At 55.1% G+C, this 19,764-nt stretch overlaps 2 protein-coding genes and 1 pseudogene across 2 annotated transcripts in view; 2 read left to right on the forward strand and 1 right to left on the reverse strand.

Annotated features, from left to right (window-relative positions):
- LOC100230077 (uncharacterized) overlaps positions 1-19,764 on the forward strand; it is a 674,623-nt pseudogene that overhangs the window by 461,588 nt on the left and 193,271 nt on the right.
- LOC140680874 (uncharacterized) overlaps positions 1-19,764 on the reverse strand; it is a 989,054-nt gene that overhangs the window by 60,731 nt on the left and 908,559 nt on the right. The window lies entirely within an intron of this gene.
- Positions 17,483-18,421, forward strand: LOC140680977 (olfactory receptor 14I1-like). The gene has a single exon (XM_072919865.1). It carries the CDS (start codon positions 17,483-17,485, stop codon positions 18,419-18,421), a length of 939 nt encoding a protein of 312 aa, XP_072775966.1.

Here is a 19,764-nt window from a genome sequence, read left to right on the forward strand (position 1 = left end):
CAGCCCCCAGTCCCACCCTTTTCCCTGACCTGGGACCCCTGGGCCCCCATTCTTGCCTTTCCCAGCTCCCAGCTCCTCCTTTCCTCACACTCAGGAGCCCTGGCACCCCCTTTCCTGGGCACAGGATTCCCTGGACACCCCATCCCAGCTCTCCCAGTCCCTGCACCCCCTTTCCTTGGCTCTCAGCCCCTGAACCTCCTTCCCAGCTCTGCCATCTCTTCATGTCCCCCTTTTCCTTGGCCTGTGGACCCCCTGGAACCCCAAACTCTCACTTTCAGCCCCCTCAGCTCCCCCAAATCTCCGTGTCCCCCCAGTTCTCCACTCCCTGCAGTTCCTGGAAGTGGTGCTGTCAGAGCCCGGCCCGGGGGTCCCCCAGTCCTTAATTTGGGGGGGACGTGGACGGGACCCCCTGCGAGCGCTGCGGCAGCGAGCGGGGCCGGATGGAGGCACAGACACCGGGGATGGGGGCGGGAGCTGAGCTGGGATATTGGGACAGCCAGAGCTGGGATATTGGGACAGCCAGAGCTGGGATATTGGGATAACCAGAGCTGGAATATTGGGATAGCCAGAGCTGGAATTTTGGGACAGCCAGACCCAGCTCAAGGACAGGAACTGGCCCGTGGCTGACAGTGACCTGGAGATGGGGCCGGTACAACCAGAGCAGGGGCAGTGGGGGGAGCCGGGGGCTGGGCTGGGATCTGTGGGAATGGAGGACTCTGAGGGGCTGGGATGGGATCTCTGGGGATGGGAGGGATCTGTGGGGCTGGGATGGGAATCCAGGGAGCTCCAAGGGGCTCCCTGGGGCTGGGACATGACTCCATGGGTCTGTTCTCTCCTCGTTCCCAGGTCTCCACACAGTGCAGGGGGTTTCCAGCTGTGACCTCCTCTCCAACAGTGCGTCCATGGATCCCACCAGTACGGCAACACGGGCTCGGATTTCATCTCCTTCCAGCTGGGATTCGGGAGCTTTGCAGTGTCCAACGGTGCCGTCTGGATATCCCAGAGGTGCTGGGAACACAAAGGGATCATGGTGGAGCAGATGAAGCATTACCTGGGACACACCTGTGTGGAAAGGCCCCCAAAATACATCAGATATGGTCGGGAGGCTCTGGAGCACAAAGGTGGGTGTGGGAAGGGAAGGGAAATTCCTATGGGAATGGGGGATTCAGGAATGGGGGACTTGGGAATGCAGGAATTGCCATGGAATTTCCATGGCCAGATCTCACTCTCATCCCAGTCAGGTGAGAATTCCATGGATGGACCCCCCCTAACCCACTGCCATGGGAATTCCATGGGGAAATGATTGGAATTGATGACCATTGCAATGAGAGCAGTGCAATGAGAAGTAATCCCTGCGGGGATTCCATGGGACATTGATCCCAATCCTTTGCCCAGGCCGGTTCTGTCGTGCCCGTGGCAGCACCAGGGGAGTGCCCTGTCCCTGCCCTGAGCCCAGCAGGAGCCTTTCCTTGGGTGTTCCGTGCCCTGCCCGGGGCAGGAGGGCACTGCCGGAGCGGCTTTGGTGGCCCTGGGCACCCGGCTGGGCTGCAGCCACTGCAGGGGCTCCTGGGGAATGTTCCAGAGCAGAGCTGAAAGCAAACAGCAGTTTCTGGAGGGGATTCTGCCCCTGGGCCTGTGCTGGGAGCCCAAGGGCAACAGCCCAAAGTGCTGGGGCTCAGTGTCCCTCAGCCAGGCTGTGTTCCCTGGCTGTGCCCTGTCCCTCAGCTGTGCCCTGTCCCCTGTCCCTGTCCCCTGTCCCTCAGCTGTGCCCTGTCCCTCGGCTCTGTGGGGCCAGGGGTGGCAGCAGGACCTGGGGCAGCCCTGGGGGAGAACAACCCTGAGCCCCAGCTGGGCCAGTTCCCCCAGCTCCCCCCAGGCCACTCCCAGCATGGGCCCTGTGGCTCCCAGTCACCCCAGTATGGTCCCAGTCACTTCCAGTTACACTCAGTGTGATCCCAGTATCATCCTGGTCACTCCCAGTGTGATCCCAGCATGATCCCAGCATGTTCCCAGGTGTTCCCATTCACCCCTATAATAGTTCCAGGCACTCCCAGTATGGTTCCAGTCCTTCCCAGTATGATCCCAGTATGAACCCAGTCACTCTCATTATGGAACCATTTGCCCCCAGTAAGGTCCCAGTCACTCCAAGTCACCCAGTATGATTCCAGTCACTCCCAGTATGATTCCAGTCACTCCCAGACAGTCCCAGTATTATTGCAGTAACTTCCTTTATGGTTCCTCTGTGATCCCAGTCACTCCTGGTTAATGCAGCCTGGGGTCCCAGGGGTCCATCTGACCCCCGGGCTGCCGCTGCCGTGGGTGTCCGGATAGCGCTGCGCTGTCAGGCTCAGCCTGTCTGGGTCCCTCGGCTCAGCTCCCAGCCACGGGCAACTTAGTGAGCACCTCTGGAGTGATTTCAGCTCTGTGAGTTCAGCTCTTGGTGATTTCGCTCTGTGCTCACAAGTGCCTCTGGCAGACACACAGGGACAGAGAGAGGAAAAGGCTGTATGTGGTTCCACAGTGATGTCCTTTATTGCCAGCTCCTCTGAAGGGATGCAGTGACAGTTCTTCTGCCAAACTGGGTAGAAATGGGTGTTTATATGGGGTACTGGGGTGTTGGAAATTGTCCAGTTGCCAGGTTTGAGGAGAATACACCAATAGCCTTACAGAGAGATAAGAAGGGTCTGAATGCAGAAGAGGGGCTTCTTTGGTCCAGTCACCGTGACTTAGGCATTTCTTATCTTAGGTGAGTGACCGCCAGGGAGGCCTTGCAGGGCCTCTGACTGCTACAGTGACACTGCAGAACCTCATGGAACCGTGGGTCAGTTGTGACAATGCAGGTCCAAGGACACCATGGTGGCACTACAGAACCACAGGGAACCAAGGGTCCATTGTGACACTCTGCTGCCTCATGGAATCAAAGAGACCATTGTGAACATGAGGGCCCCAAGGAACCAAGGGTCCATGGTGACCTTGTGCAGCCGCAGTGTCACAGAGGAGCCGCTGTGACACAGCAAGGGCACACGGAGCCCAGGGGCCATTGTGACACATCAGGGCTTTGTGGAACCACGAAGCCATTGTGACACTGCAAGGCCTCATGGAAGCACGGGGCCATTGTGGCACTGCAGAAGCAAGGGGAACATTGTGACACTCCAGGGCCTGATGGAGCCAAGGAGACCATTGTGACACTGTGGGGTCCTACGGAACCAAGAGAACATGGAACAGCTCTGGCTGGCTGGGCCTCCTGGGGACCACCTGACAGGTCCGGGTGACCTTGGCATCTCAAGGGATACTTCTCATCTGCCCCTGAAGCACTGGGGCTCTGGGCTTTCCTTCCCATGGGAGAGAACTGTCCTTCTCCTCCAGGGAACCAGGGCCAAAACTGGGATTTCTTCTCCAAATTTCCTTATGTAAAAGGATTGTTTCCAGATGAAATCTGCCAGGAGGAACAGCTCTGGCTGCCTTGACCACCCAAGGGTCACCTCTCATCTGCCTTTGAAACGCCGGGACCGTGTGCTTTTCTTTCTTATGAGAAAAAAACCATCCACCTCCTCCAGGCACCCATGGCCAAAACTGAGGATCTGCCTCCAGAATTCCCTATATCCAAGGATAGCTCCCAGACAGAAGCTGCCAGGACTGACAAGTCTGGCTGGCCTTGGCTTCCTGAGGGCTGGCATTCATGTGCCTCTGAAACACCGGGGCTCTGTTCTTTTCTTCCTAATGTAAATAATTCTTCCTATCCAGGAACCCACAGACAAAATTGAGATTCCACCTCCAAAATGCCCTGTGTCCAAGGACAGCCGCTAGATGAAAGGTATCAGGAGAGACAGGTCTGGCTGGCTTGGCCTAAGGGTGCCCACCTCTCATCTTCTTCCAGGACACTTGGACTTGCACTTCTCTTTCCTATAGGAAAAAATCATTCATCCTGTCATGGCCAAAACTGGGATTCCACCTCCAAAACTCCCTACATCCGAGGATTAATGCTTTGAGAAATGTTTTTTGTTGATTTAATCACCTATTTTCCCAAAGTTTCTCTTATCTTCTATGTTGCCAGAAAGGCTGTTTTATTGTTTTGAGCTCCTGAGAATCTCTTGTTGGTATTTCTCCAGTGCATCCAACTCAGAGGACAGAAACAATTGTAATTCCTTTTTAATGTCCCATTGAGAGAGTTTTTTAGGGGATGGGGGTCAGGGCTTGTGTGTCCTGCTTGGCACAGCCCAGGCAGGGCTTTCACAGCCCCATCCCACACTCCATTTCCCAGCTGGAGCCGCTGGTGCCTCTGAGTTCTGCTGCCCCAGCCCCAGGGACGCTCTCCTTGTCTGCCCATTCCCCCAGGGTCTCTGGGCAGGGATGGCCTCAGTGGGGGCTGCTGACATCCTCAGCAACTTGGAGGCTGCGGCTGAATTTTACTGCTCCAGAGGCTTCTTCAGCCTTCAGCTCCTCAGTGCAGGAATTCAGTGCCCCAGGGCTCATTAACATTCAGAATACCCTAACAAGCCAAGCCTCTGGGAATCATTTAAGTTTTCAAATCTCTTGTGGTTGATTACACTATATTTAAAAGGACAGTGAGAAAAGATTTCTTCAGGTCCTGTTTAGTTTTTTTTACTCCTAATAAATTGATGTGTGAAATCTCCAGTTGACACTGAATCCAAGTGCTTCCTCATGCAGTTGGAATAGATATGAAAATCAAGACCCTTTGTGGCTGACAATCCATCAGACTCTGTCCCTGTCCCCACCCCACCATTTCCCCCATCCAAGCCCTGGCACTCAGAGCAGCCTTGTGCAAATCTGAGCTCCCTCCAGCCCAGGCTGCACCTGCAGGTTTCAGCTCCTCGGCTCCAACTCCCACCTGCTTTCCTTGGAGAAGGAGCTGCCCCAGACACAGAGGGAAGTTCATTTATTGCCAGCCAACAAAGCCAAGGGAAGGCACAGCTCCATCAAATGCAAGAGTCATTCCTCTGCTGGATATTAAATCCACTTTGCACAGCAGACAGTCTCAGAGCAATGGAAAACACCTTCTGTGCCCAGCACAGATCCCAAGGTCCCCCCAAACCCTCCCTGCCCCAATTCTGCCCAGATTTGCTCTTTGCACACACGAGTCACAGGCTGAAGGCAGGAGCTCCCTCCATGCCCAGAGGGAGGAAAAGAGGGAAAGTGGATGAAGAGCTCTCCTGTGCAGAGCCAAGGTCCAAGTGCCCCTGCAGTGGGAACCACAACTCATCAGGTTTGTGTCCTTTGGGCTCAGGGACTGGTGACCCTCAGAGGCACAGAGAGGTTTCTTGCCAACAAACAGGAGTTGAACATTTGAACAGTTTAAAAACAATCACAGCTCTTCCCTCAACTCTCTGTGATGTCCCAGCAGCATCTGACATGTCCCCTATCCCCAAGGAATTTCTGCACAGGAGCAGTTTTAGACAAAGACATAAAAGGTAATTCTGTGATAGATATAAATGTAAGTAAGGTGTTGAATAATGTGATATTTATTTGAATTTCAGAAAGACTGCACAACTCTGTGAAGCTCAAAGCATGAAGCCAGTCAGTTGAGAGGACCTTGAATGACGAGAGAGCACCTAGAAGAGGAAGTCTGGGAGCAACAGGAAGGACATAGATTGAGCTGGTCTAGTGAACAGATTTCCTTAGACATGGCCATTTAAACAGGAGAGCTGGAAACACCTGAAGGAAGAGGGAGATGATGCAATAAACAGAATATTGGTGACTCAAGAGGATGGAAAGATCAATATTTCTTCTTCTCCCATCAATACACTTCCAAGAAATTCCTGTTCCTAGAGGGAAAACATTGTTCTTTCTTAAAAGTAGTGTAAGTGACCCAGATAATAAAAAGTCCCTGTATAATATGAAATGTACACGTATTAACACCTGTGCCCCTTTCAGGGCAGACATCAGCTGTGTGCCCAGGAACAGGCAGTGCCACTTGTGCCCTGAGGTGCTGAGCTGGGATTGGATCTCTCAGAGAGGAGCTGAGGGAGAGCAGAGCACCTTGCAAGCTGCAGGTCCCTGCCAGCCCCGCAGGGCTCCTGTGCCATCAACATCTGCTCTGCTCCAGTCTGGAACAGGGCCCAGCACGGTGCCAGGACCATCAGAGAGCTGAGGTGTGTGCTGGAATTCCATGCCCTCCCCATGGCGCAGCAGCCCTGCATTTCCCTGCTCCAGCCTTGGTCTCCAGCACAGCCATGGAGGCTCTTTGGGCTCCTGAGTGTTCCTGCAGCCCCCAAGGGCAGCTGAGCTCTGCCTTTGGCACAGGCAGCCCTGGCCAGCGCAGGCCATGCTCAGCAATTCCTTGTCTGTGCCTGGCCTTGCTGCCAGCCCCAGCTCAGCAGCCAGGGCTGCCAAGGGCTGGCACAGACAGAGGCTGGTGCTGACAAATGTCCTGGGCCCCTCCCTGCTCTGTCCATGCCCCAAGGGCACAGAGCAGCCTCCTCTCCCGGGCTCCTGCCTGTTTTCAATGCCTTGCCCAGGCGCTGGCCCTGCCCCACAAGGCCTGGGCTGAGTCCTGCCCCTGCCCGCTCAGCCAGGCTGAGATGGACACTGATGGTTCCTGTGCCAGGCTCTCCCAGCCCAGCCCAGCTCCCTGCAAGCTCTGCCAGCTGCCCTGAGCTCTGGGCAGCACCAAGGGCCTCTCCCCAGCACAGCCCAGCCGGCTCTGGCCCCACAGCTCTGCTCAGGCCAGGCTGCTCTGGGCACTGCCCCACGGCCTCAGCCCTGCCAAGGGCACAGCAGCAGCTGCAGCTCAGCCAGGACTCAGCCCCACCATGGGGGAAGGGGCTTGGCCAAGGCCAAAGGAGCTCCCTGGCTGCCCTGCTCCCCTCTGGCTGAGGTGCTGAGAGCTCTGCAGCCCCTCCTGCCATCCCATCTGCCCAGGCCAGCACAAGAGCCCCGGCCTTGGGGCCCTGCAGAGCTGCTCCTGCTCCAGGCCCAGGGCCCATCCCAGAGCTGGGGCAGCCACAAAGCTGTGCCCATTTCTGCTCATTGCTGCTCTGATGGGGATGGATCCTCAGCCACTTGTGGGTTCTTGATGAATTTTCCTACTCCAGAGGCCTTTTCTTTCTTGAGCTCTTCACTTCAGGAATTCAGTGGAAAAAGCTCGTAAGCATTTGTTCAAAATGCTTGAACAAGAAAAACCCCTGTGAATAATTGAAGTTTTCAATATTTCTGTGGTGAATTAGACATATTTCAGATATGTACTCAAAGTGAATATACTGTAATCAGCCACCGTACCTGGAAGTGTTTAAAGAAAGACTGGATGTGGCACTCAGTGCCATGGTCCTGGTGACAAGGTGGTTTTGGGTCACAGGTTGGACTTGATGCTCTCCAAGGTCTTTTCCAGCCTGGTTGATTCTCTGATGATTGTGACACTGCAGGGCCCTGGGGAAGCAAGGGGCCATTGTGACACTGCGGGGCCTGGTGGCACTCAGAGGACCATGGTGACACTGTGTACGACATGGCACCACAGAGCCAAGGGCCATTGTGACACTGTGGGGCTGAATGGAAGCAAGGAGTGCATTGTGACAGTGTGGATCCTGGTGGGACCACAGAGACCACTGTGATCCTGCAGGGCCTTGGGGAACCATGCAGAGCTTTGTGACAGAGCAGGACCTCGTGTCACGATGGGTCCATTGTGACACTGCAAAGCCCCATAGATCCAAGGGGCCAGTGCTGGTCCTCAGGGACTCCTGGAATGAAGGAAACATGTTTGACACCGTGGTGGCCCTTGGGACCAAGAGGCCATTGTGACACTCTGGGACAAAGGAGAGCATTGCTGCCCTGCCAGACCTCATGGAACCAAGGATCCACTGTGACACTGCAGGGCCTTGGGGGACCATGGTGACATTGTGACACTGCAGGGCCCAAGGATCCAAGGGACTTTGTGACACCAAGGGGTCCCATGGAACCAAAGGGACATTGTGACAGTGGGAGGCCTCATGGAATCATGGAGACCACTAGGACACTCTGGGGCCTCATGGAACCAAGGGGACACCAAGTTGTCTGGGAGTGTTGATCTGCTGGAGGGCAGGAGGGCTCTGCACAGGGACTGGACAGGCTGGATCCAGGGCCCAGATCCAACAAGGTGAGGTTTAACGAGTCCAAGTGTCGCCCTGATTCTTGAGTTTTCTAAAGCCTTCTGAGTTTACATTCTATTGGGAAACTTTCCCACACAGTTTCTGTAAATAACGTGTTGTTTTGCATTCCTCCATGGGGGTGGAGAGACTTGATGTACTAGTGCTTTGTCCAATGTCTTCGGAGAGGTGGCCCATTCACTCTCCAATCCACTGTCACCTTTGGAGAAGTATAAAAGTTGGAGTCAGAAAATAAACGCTCTCTTTTTTGCCTTGCAAGGTGGCAGGTGGCTCGCGTTGTGCTTTCTCGTGTCCTATAGCGACATCTGGTGACCGCCGAAGTGTATTGCAGCTTAGGCTGGGAACTGTTGGTGAGGTCTTTCTGTTTGTTCAGCGCGTTGCCTGTTGCTGGTTTTTTTTTTGGTAATGGAGAGCTTTGAGGGCATTAGGGAGGAGTCTGTGGCTTTGGACGTTTGGAGGGAGGTGCTGAAGCGGAAACGCGTTCCTTTTTATTTGGGATGATTTTGAGAGGCTGTTTTTATGGGCAAGGGAACAGGGATTCTTTCCCAATCTTGCTGAGGCCCTTTTCTGGGAGAATTGGTCTCCCGTGGGAGATCGCCTCATGGATGCCCTGCTTGATAATCGTTTTGAAGATGTTGGGCCGCTGATGATGCTGTTTAAGAGGTTGGATGCCATTTGGCAGGGGTCTGAGGTTGGCAGTTCTCGGGCTTCTCTGGGGGACCTATCTGTCTTGGATGCGGATGCTGGGGAAGCCGAGTCTCTGTACAGTTGCCCTGATTCCCCTAGCCCCGGGGGGAGTGAGCCGGAAGGCGGCTCCTCCTCTGGTGTGGTTCGGGCTCCCAGCCCACTGGCTCCAGGCATCCGGTCGGTGGGGCCGGTTCGGCCGCCTCGCCCTGCCCCGCGTCGCAGGCGTAGTGGGCTGGGCGGGAAAGCACTTTCTCTTTGTGCCTTCCCGGCGCTCGGGGGTGAACGGGGGCCCGTGGATCAGCCCCCGCCTCGGATTGCGTCTGACTCGGTGACGGTGAATTGCCCGAACTGTGGTGTTACATTTTCCCTGGAGAAGACACAAGCGCATTCGCCCGGTCCGGTCTCGGGTTCATCTTCTGAGAGGAACCCGCTCCGATCCCTGAGCCTGCGCGGCCTGCCGGGCATGTGCAGGCGGTGGGGGCCGCCAAAGGCGGGGCGTTGGTCACTGTTCCATCGGACCCTGCCCCGGCAGGCGGGCAGCCCGTCCCATCCCGCCTGATGGGGGCGGTGCCCACCGGGAGGCTGCGCGGCGCGGGTCCGACGTTCCCGGGGGCGTGCTGGACTCCCTTGTGTCGTCCCGCGGTGCCGTGTCTCCGTGCGCCGCGTCTCCCTCTTTGCCCCGTCCTTCCCCCGTCCCGGGGGATGGGAGCGCTGCGCTGGGGTTGTGGTCTGCGCCTCCGCCTGCGCGCGCCGCGGTGCCCTCTGCTGATACTGCAGACAGCACCGCTGGGGCACCGGCTGGTTCGGTTCCGCCTTCCCCGCCTGCCGCGGGGGCCGGGACTGCGGCACAGTGGGGCGCTGGGGTGTTCACCTTTAGCGCGACTGCTGACGCGGCCGGCGGGAGACCGGTGACTCCCCGTGGCCGCGGATCCTCCCAGTCGACCTTGTGGACCCTCCCTGCCTGCCAGGTGACCGTGCGTCCGAAGGACCACGGGCGGTTTTGGCAGGAGGTCCTGGATAAGGCTGAGGAGATGTGCGACTTCGGCCCCTCGCGGAGCCTGCCGGATCAAGGGGAAGGCTCCTCTGGCTCTGCTGATGCTGCGGGGGGCGTGGTGTCCAGTGATGTTGCACCGCCTCGCAGCCCAGGGGCTGCCACTGTCCTGGAGTCCACGGGATACGATACAGTGGATAATGCCTCCTTACCAGGGGGTCCTCAGGCTTTCCCTGTGCTTAGGGGTGTTACTCATAACACTCATCAGCCCTTTTCATTTAAAGTGTTGAAGGAAATCCAAGACACCGTTGCACAGTATGGTGTTGGGTCTGATGAGGTTATGCAGACGATCCGATTACTTGTTGCTGACCTGCTGACGCCTTCCGATATTCGTTCTGTGGCTCAGGCTCTTTTTGACCCTGTGCAATTTGACGTGTTTCAGGACAAGTGGGCCACTTTAGTGGCCAGCGCAGTACGGAAGAATGCTACGCGGGGGCAGCAGGATCCCAGACGTGTAGCTACCGCCGACATGTTGATGGGCACAGGTAATTATGTTGATCCTCAGGGGCAGGCGGGATACAATCCTCTCGTGCTTGAGCAGTGCAGGACGTTAGGCTTAGCAGCTGTGATCCAGACCTTAGAAATGGCTGCCCCGATGGAACCCTTTCTGACTGTTGTTCAAAGGGCCGATGAGTCATTCATGGACTTTGCATCGAGGTTGACTGCCTCGGTGGAGCGGCAGGTGGTAGAACCTGAGCTAAGGCGAATGGTCCTTGCGAGATTTGCTAGGATCCACTGCAACGCAGAATGCAAGAGAATCATACAGGCTCTTCCTGAAGGGGCTACACTTTCACAGTTGGCAGCGACCTGTGCAGACCTAGGCCCCTCGGTTCGGAAGGTGGATGCTTGGGCTGCTGCTGCGCAGCCGGTCTGGGCAGCACCGCAGGGCTGGCAGCAGCCCCGGGGTGCTGCTCAGGCGAGCACCAAACGGGGGAAGAAAGCACAGAAAGGAAAAATTCCCTTGTATGTGTGTGGCCGGTGTGGAAGGCCAGGCCACCCTGCAGATGTTTGCAAGGCGACTGTTCATGTTAATGGCCAAGCACTCCCGGGCCCGGGAAACGGGAAGCGGAGCGCGAAGGGGGGGCGCGCTCAGACACAAGTTCCTCTCCAGACCCCAGAGCCCATGGAGGTCTGCTCGGCCAGCTTGTCGCCAGCACCTGCGGGTCAGCAGGTGTGGATGTCTGCACAGCAGCAACAGTCGTGTTAGACTCTTGCAAGGTGCACAAGGTTCCCCTGGACGCCTTTGGTCCCTTGGGTGAAGGCATGAGCGCCTTCCTCATGGGGAGGTCTAGTGCCACCCTTCAGGGCGTCATTGTGCACCTAGGTCTCATTGATGCAGACTTCACAGGGCAGATTTGTGCAATGGTTTCCACACCCACCCCCCCGTTACGATCCCAAAAGGGACACGGCTTGCTCAACTTGTGCCTTTTAAGTCTTCTGTTCACAGGACGACTGACCAGTTGCGAGGTGATGGCGGTTTTGGATCCACTGGGCCGCCTCAAGTTCACTGGACTGCTGTCCTGACCAAAGACCGTCCCGAGATGCTGTGTACCCTCTCCATCCCTGATGCGACACCGTCAGAGATCCGCCTGCGCGGGCTCCTTGACAGCGGCGCTGATGTCACGGTTCTCTCCCTTGCCGCCTGGCCTCCGGACTGGCCCCTGGATCCAGCGGAGACGTCTGTTGCGGGCCTGGGGGGAACAGCATGGTGTTATGTGAGATAACGGCCTGTGCTGGTCACAAACCCAGAGGGACAGACGGCCTGGATTAGGCCTTATGTTACTTCTTCTCCTGCTAACCTCTGGGGGAGGGATGTTCTATCTGCGTGGGGGGTGCGCATTGGGATGGGTTTTTGATGGGGGCCACTGCAGCGAAGGGCGCAGAGTGTCCTACGCCTCCTATACGGTGGCTGGTGGATACACCTGTTTGGGAAAAACAGTGGCCCCTCCCTCAAGATAAACTGATCGCCCTTCGGAAATTGGTGCAGGAGCAGCTGGACCAGGGTCGTCTGGAGCCTTCTAACAGTCCCTGGAACACCCCTGTTTTCTGCATCAAAAAGAAGTCTGGGAAATGGAGGTTGTTACAGGACCTCCGGAAGGTCAATGCTGTCATGGAAGGCATGGGAACATTGCAGGCGGGCATGCCATCGCCTACCATGCTTCCTGCAGGCTGGCCGATCTTCATCGTGGATTTGAAGGATTGTTTCTTTACAATTCCTTTGCATCCCGATGACAGACCGAAATTTGCCTTCACGGTGCCAGCAATTGACAATGATGAGCCTGCACAGAGATATCAATGGAAAGTTCTGCCACAGGGGATGCGCAATTCCCCGGTCATATGCCAATGGTATGTGGCCCGTGCCTTGTCAGGAGTTCGCAAGCAGTTTCCTGATGCACGTCTGTATCATTATATGGACAACATCTTGGTGGCTGCGTCCACTCAGGATGAGCTGCTGAGGATTCAGCCTCGGTTGCTCGATGCTTTGCATGCTCATGGGCTGCAGGTGGCTCCAGAAAAGGTTCAACAGCAACCTCCTTGGAAGTATTTGGGGGTCAAAATTCTGGAACGGACAATCCAACACCAGGAGGTGCAATTTGCACACTCGGTGAAGACATTGAATGATGTTCAAAAACTGATGGGTGTCATCACCTGGTTACGTCCATACTTGGGACTAACCGATGCACAACTGTCTCCTGTGTATGATCTGTTGAAAGGAGACTCTGATTTAAAATCACCTCGCACATTGACCCCTGAGGCACGTCAGGTGCTGGAGGAGGTTCAGCAGGCTGTTTCTGCCCGTCAGGTTTATCGCATTGATCTTTCCGTTGATGTCACTGTGTTCGTTACCACTCCAGATTCGCATCCCACAGGTATCATTGGTCAATGGAGTGACAAATGGTCCGATCCCTTGCACATCTTGGAATGGGTTTTCCTGCCCCATCAGCCGCAGAAGACGGCAACGACATTGGCTGAGTTGATTGCTCGGTTGATAATCAAATGCCGGCAACGGTGTTTGCAATTGATGGGTGCAGATCCTGCAAAGATCATACTCCCGATATCCCGGGAGGACTTTGACTGGAGCTTTGCACACTGTGTATCCCTGCAATGTGCTCTAGAAAATTTTTCAGGGCAGATCACTTATCATTTGCCAGCCACAAGCTACTGCAGGTGGCAAAATCTATGCAGATCTCTTTGCGGCCCAAAAATAGTCAGGAACCCGTGCAAGGACCCACCGTCTTTACTCCCGGTTCGGGGAAAACAGGAAAGGCCATTGTTACTTGGAAGGATGGATCTGAGTGGAAGGTTCTGAAAGGTCATCAGGATGGGTCGGCCCAAGTGGTTGAGTTGAGGGCCGCTGTTATGGCATTTGAGAGATTTTCCCAGGAACCTTTCAATTTGGTCACGGATTCTGCCTATGTGGCTGACATCACACAGCGGTTGGGTCACTCAGTTTTGAAGGAGGTCAGTAACCCTGCCTTGTTTCATTTACTGAAGACCTTGTGGTGTGGTATTCAGGCCCGGTTTCATCCGTTTTATGTTCTGCATGTGAGAAGTCACACCAATTTACCAGGGTTTGTAGCAGAAGGTAACGCGAGGGCAGACAAGTTGGCTAATCCGGCGTGGGTAGCACCCCAGCCTGATACACTCGCACAGGCCAAGGCATCGCATGGGTTTTTCCATCAGAATGCACATACTCTGCAGAAGCAGTTTCAGCTGACGCCAACAGAGGCTCGTGGCATTGTTGAGTCCTGTGACGACTGCCATGCACTTGCTCCGCCTCTACCAGCAGGGGTAAACCCTAGAGGCCTTAGGGCCTTGGAGCTTTGGCAGACTGATGTCACCCAGACTGCCGAGTTTGGCCAGCTCAAGTATGTGCATGTCCCGGTGGACACGTTCTCCTCTGCGATGTGGGCTTCCGCTCACACTGGAGAAAAGGCTCGTGATGTCATTGCCCACTGGAGGCAGGCCTTTGCCGTTCTGGGCATACCTTCTGCTGTGAAAACCAACAATGGTCCTGCTTATGCATCGCAGCAGGTGCGGCAGTTCCTGCAGTTGTGGGGTGTGTCACACAAGTTTGGTATCCCCCATTCTCCAACCGGCCAAGCTATTGTAGAACGCGCTCATGGTACTCTGAAGCGGGTTCTTCAAAAACAAAAACGGGGAATGCAGGGTGAGACCCCGCACAGTCGGTTGGAGAAAGCATTGTACACCATCAATCATCTTACAGTGCAGCAGAATTCAAATAACCCTGTCATTTTAAATCATCATCTCTCATTGCAGGCTGTAGACGAGGCACATCAGCCTCGAGCAGAAGTTCGAGTGCGGAATTTAGTCACTAAACAATGGGAAGGTCCCTATGACCTTATCGCTTCGGGGCGCGGGTATGCTTGTGTATCCACAGATACTGGGGTACGCTGGGTACCTTCAAGGTGTGTTCGTCCTGATATGCAACCGCAGAGACAGAATCCGACAAACGGGCAACATAGAAGCCGTGACCAAACTGAAAGTCATCAAATGGATGGATCATCGAGTGATGACTGAGTTGAAGATGACGGTGGGTGATCACTCTGATGATTCCTCCATGAACAGACACGGAACCTTATTCATTTTTCCTTTTCTTTTAAATTAAAAAGGGTGAGATGTCGCCCTGATTCTTGAGTTTTCTAAAGCCTTCTGAGTTTACATTCTATTGGGAAACTTTCCCACACAGTTTCTGTAAATAACGTGTTGTTTTGCATTCCTCCATGGGGGTGGAGAGACTTGATGTAATAGTGCTTTGTCCAATGCCTTTGGAGAGGTGGCCCATTCACTCTCCAATCCACTGTCACCTTTGGAGAAGTATAAAAGTTGGAGTCAGAAAATAAACTTTCTCTTTTGCCTTGCAAGGTGGCAGGTGGCTCGCGTTGTGCTTTCTCGTGTCCTATAGCAACAATGGACTCTTTGGAGGAAAGAACTGGAGACCAAGATGGCACAAAAACCTCTCAGAGACTCAAAATGGCACAAAAACCTCTCAGTGTGGAAAAGAAAATCCAAAGTACCCTACAAAAGTTGAGTATCTCAAAGTATTAATGAGCTCCACTGAGTGTCAGCACAAAGCTCTCAAGGGACTCATTAAAGCAGATAATTGGGGCCATGATTGCACAAACCTCACACAGAGTCTGGTTTAAAAGGGAAACACCAAGTACCTTAAAAGAACTGAAGTACCTTGAAGCATTAATGAGCCCCACTGAGTGTTGTTATCGACAAAGTCTTTCCAGGGACTAATTACAGCAGATAATTGGAGGCCATGATTGCAGAAAGTGCTCAGAGACTCCAAGGCAAAAGCAAAAGCCAAAGTACTTTGAAAAACCTGCAGTCCCTGGGAGCATGAAGGAGCCCTTCCTGACCATTCCTGACCAAGGCTCCCCAGGGACTCCTTCCAGCAGATCCTTGAGGCCACTGGGATGTGGGCTGGGGGGGGATGCTGAGGGCAGGACCAGGGGGTGACAGTGCCCAGCCTGGTTGGGGCTGTGCCAGGAGGCCCCAGGGCCTCAGGACAAGGTGTCTCCTCCCAGCCCTTGGTGACACAGACCCTGCTGTGCCCCAGGGCACCAAGACTTGGCTTCTCTTTGTCCCCACCTGTCATCAGTGCCTCCAGTTCTCTGCTCTGCCTGGGGCCTGGGGACACTTTCTCAGTCGTGTCCCTCAGTGGGACCCATTAGAAGTCCCAGAAACTATGGAGTTGGATTCTGACCTGGAGTTCTGGAGAGGTTTCTGCAGCTCCCTCTCAGGGCCTGATGTTCAGGGCCTGAGCACAAAGCCCCAGAGGGTCATTAAAGTCCTTGTGCTGTGTCTGTGCTGCTGAGCTGGGCCGGGCTCCTGGCACAGAGGGTGATCCTGGTAACCAAGCAGAGCTTCAAAAGCACATTTCTCTTGCTGAGCAGCTCTTCTCCCAGCCCAGCAGGGCTGGGGCACTGCCTGCAGCCAGCCCGGGCACAGCACAGAGGCACAGAGAGCTTCAATCAGTCAGGGCTGGGAAGGGGCTGAGAAGTGCCTGGGGCAGAATCACTGCCAGCCCTTGGCACAGGAACCTCTGGCTGCAGGACAATACAGCTGCAGCTCCTGGAGTGATCTCCTAAAGCTGGAACATCCCAATGCCCACAGACCCTGTGAGTACCACTCTGAGCATTTCTGGTGCAGGGGAGGTGAAATTTTGATGAAGCTCTGAAATACTGAAGGGTTCTCACCGGTCATAAAATATTTCCAAGAAAAGGATTTGATAAAAATGAGATTTCCAGAGATTTTGTATTCAGTTTCCTTCTACTGGAGAATGACAGGGAGGGAGGGATAAATATTAAATGTTGATTATGAATTTTGACAAGTGCCTGAGACATCTGAACTGTTAGTTTTAGGGCTCACAGGAGATCCCTAATGTGCTTTCAGCCACTCTGCCCATGGACAGCAGCAGCATCACCTTTGCTGGAGCCATCAGGCTCAGTCTGAGCTCTCCTTTCTCCAAGCTGCAAACAGAACCTGCCCCAGCCAGTGCCCTGCAAACAGACAGGGTTCTGTCAGGCCAAGGAGAGGGCACAGAGATTTGGGGTCTGGGAGTGCTGGCAGGGAGAGATCAGGCACAGGGAAACTCCTGCAGGAGGAAAATCCCCTGGAAGCAGAGAGAAGATCAGGGAAGGAGAGAAAAGAAAACCCAGAAATGCTGTGGCAGGGAGAGTTTAGAGACGTCCAGAGGATCCCCTCCAGTGCAGCCCCTCCCTCTGCACAAGCCCCCTCCCTCCTGTCCCCCAGCCAAGCCTCTGCCCTCAGGGCCGGGGCTCCAAGGCGTGCAGCCCCTCCTGTGCAGGCAGAGCTGCAGCAGAGCCGTGGGGCAGCTCTGCAGCCCCGGGCCCAGTTCCCTCTGCAGAGCACAGGGCTGGGAGCAGCTGCCCGGCACTGGGGGCTCTGGCAGGGGGCACAGCTGGCTCAGGGTGACACAGCTGTCCCCAGTGCCCGGCTCTGGGCAATGCTGGCAGTGCAGCCAGGGAAGGAGCTGCATCTCCTTTCATCCAGTGCCATCAGAAGGACACTTGGAAGTCTCCCGGAGATTTCAGTCCAAGCTGATATCTTCAATCCAGGGAGCAAATCTGTCCTAGAGCATCTCTGAGTTATAAGATTGATGGGGAAAGGCAGTGGTGTTCTGACACTGAAAATGCTGCTGGGTTGGTGAAATGAGCAATGTGAGTCCTTGGCTCCAAATGTGGAGCTGGGCTGTGGTGGATCCATCTGTCTCAGCTGTACCTGGTGAAATTTTAGGGGAAGTGTGGGAAGGTGATCACCCTCTACCTGAGAAAGGTTAAAACCCAGAGAAATTCTAAACAGGTCAGAATGTCAGACCATCTCCCCTGGATCTCCTCTCATCACTTTGCCTCACAGAACTTGCTCTGTTCTCCCATAGTTCAGAAGAAATGCTGAGGGTTTCTGGTATCCAAGACCACCATCAGAGACATAGGGAAGCTTAAAAACAAAAACCCTAGAACTGAAAAACACTTAAACCATGTCTGTGTGTTCCTGGGGAGGGTGTATGTGAAATTACTTTGATTTTGGTTACAGGTATCTCCTCTAACTCTTCACTGTCCTTTCTCCATGAACAGGTGCCCATGTGCAGCCACAGCAAATGTCCAACAGCAGCTCCATCAGCCACTTCCTCCTGCTGGCACTGGCAGACACGCGGCAGCTGCAGCTCCTGCACTTCTGCCTCTTCCTGGGCATCTCCCTGGCTGCCCTCCTGGGCAACGGCCTCATCATCAGCGCCGTAGCCTGCGGCCACCACCTGCACACGCCCATGTTCTTCTTCCTGCTCAACCTGGCCCTCAGCGACCTGGGCTCCATCTGCACCACTGTCCCCAAAGCCATGCACAATTCCCTCTGGGACACCAGGGACATCTCCTACACAGGATGTGCTGCACAGCTCTTTTTCTTTCTCTTCTTCATCGCAGCAGAGTATTTCCTCCTGACCATCATGTGCTACGACCGCTACGTGTCCATCTGCAAACCCCTGCACTACGAGACCCTCCTGGGCAGCAGAGCTTGTGCCCACATGGCAGCAGCTGCCTGGGCCAGTGCCTTTCTCTATTCGCTGCTGCACACAGCCAATACATTTTCCCTGCCCCTGTGCCACGGCAATGTCCTGGGCCAGTTCTTCTGTGAAATCCCACAGATCCTGAAACTCTCCTGCTCCAAATCCTATCTCAGGGAACTTGGGCTTCTTGCTATTAGTGCCTGTTTGGTATCTGGTTGTTTTGTGTTCATTGTTTTCTCCTATGTGCAGATCTTCAGGGCTGTGCTGAGGATCCCCTCTGAGCAGGGACGGCACAAAGCCTTTTCCACCTGCCTCCCTCACCTGGCCATGGTCTCCCTGTTTGTCAACACTGCAGCATTTGCCAATCTCAAGCCTCCCTCAATGTCCTCCCCATCCCTGGATCTGGCCCTGTCAGTTCTGTACTCGGTGGTGCCTCCAGCCCTGAACCCCCTCATCTACAGCCTGAGGAACCAGGAGATCAAAGCTACAGTGTGGAGACTGATGACTGGATGGTTTCAGAACAGTAATTCCTAGCCTTTTTCTGCAAATCGCTTGTAAAATTATTCATCTTTATTTTTCTTTGGTTGTGGTTGTTTTCCCTTTGTTTTCATTTTTAAATATTGTCCACAAACAAATGCCATTGTTTTGTCGTTTCTCATTTGGTTACTTTCCAACTTTACTGTCACCAATAGACTGTATCAATTAGGGGCTGCACTCTCAGTGACTTTAAAGGAACTAAAGGATGTCCCAGCAGAGTTTTCTGCAGAGATGCCCTTTTGTTGCCTTCTCTGGAGCTGCAGCAGCAATGTCTGTGTGCAGAGCTGGGGCAGATCAGTGCTGGCACAGCAGCTGTGCCCAGGAACAGCAGCACTTGGTGCTGCCAGTGCTGCTCCCGTGGCCCTGCCCCGCTGCCCTGGTGGCCCTGGTGTTGCTGCAGGGCCTGAGTGCTCTCGGGGCCGGGCACAGTCCTGGGGGTGGCAGTGCCGGGGCTGCAGCAGGGACAGGCCATGGGCACTGCTGGGGCAGCGCTGACGCCTCAGGCCAGGCCTGGGGGCTCCAGGCTCCTTGCCCAGGCTCTCTCAAGAGCGCGGCCAGGCCAATGCTCAGCACAGAAAACCCCCATGAGCAGCCCCAGGCTGGCCATGGGCAGGCTGGGGGCAAACAGCACGGCTGGTGCTCTGCAAGGGCCCTGGGGGAGACGGGAAGGAGCAGCAGAGCAGGGGCTGATCCATCCCCAGTGCGCTGCACAGCCCAGGGCAGCGTCCCAGAGCGTCATCATGGAGCTGCCAACAACATCCCCCCTCTGCAGCCCTGGACTCTCCCCCAGCTCACAGAGGTGCCGCATCCTTGCAGGCACAGACATGGCAGCACTGGCTCAGCAGCCCCTGTTTGCATTGCACACAGCAGGCGGGAGCACCCACATGCTGCTGCTGTGGGGACATGGACCTGAGGGAGCACAAATGCCATCAGCCCCTGGGGCCAGGAAGGGCTGGGGGACGTCAGGGAAACCACTCAGCTTTGTCCTGGCCTCTGCAGTCAGCCAGAAAGTTTGTTCCCATCAGCTGGGAGTTCCCTGTCCCACTGCAGAAGCTGCTGCTCATATCCATGGCCTGTCCCTGCTTCAGCCACAGCGCTGCCACCCCCAGAAGCTGGAGAGGCTCTGCAGGACTGACAGGATGGGCTTTGGGGCTGTGAGGAGAAGCTGAGGGACCTGGGCTGCTGGAGCTTCTGAAGAGGAGGCCCAGGGCTCCTCCTGCAACTGCTCCAAGGGTGGATTCAGAGAATCACAGAATGAGCAAGGTTGGAAAAGACCTTGGAGATCATCAAGTCCAACCTGTGCCCTGACACTGCCTTGTCTCATCTGAGCCTCCTCTTCT

Source organism: Taeniopygia guttata, chromosome 30 (genome assembly GCF_048771995.1).
Source record: "Taeniopygia guttata chromosome 30, bTaeGut7.mat, whole genome shotgun sequence".
NCBI lineage: Eukaryota > Metazoa > Chordata > Aves > Passeriformes > Estrildidae > Taeniopygia > Taeniopygia guttata.

What these genes read in the sequence shown, in the direction of transcription:
- LOC140680977 (XM_072919865.1), top strand. Translation starts at nt 17,483, where the DNA reads ATGTCCAACAGCAGCTCCATCAGCCACTTCCTCCTGCTGGCACTGGCA.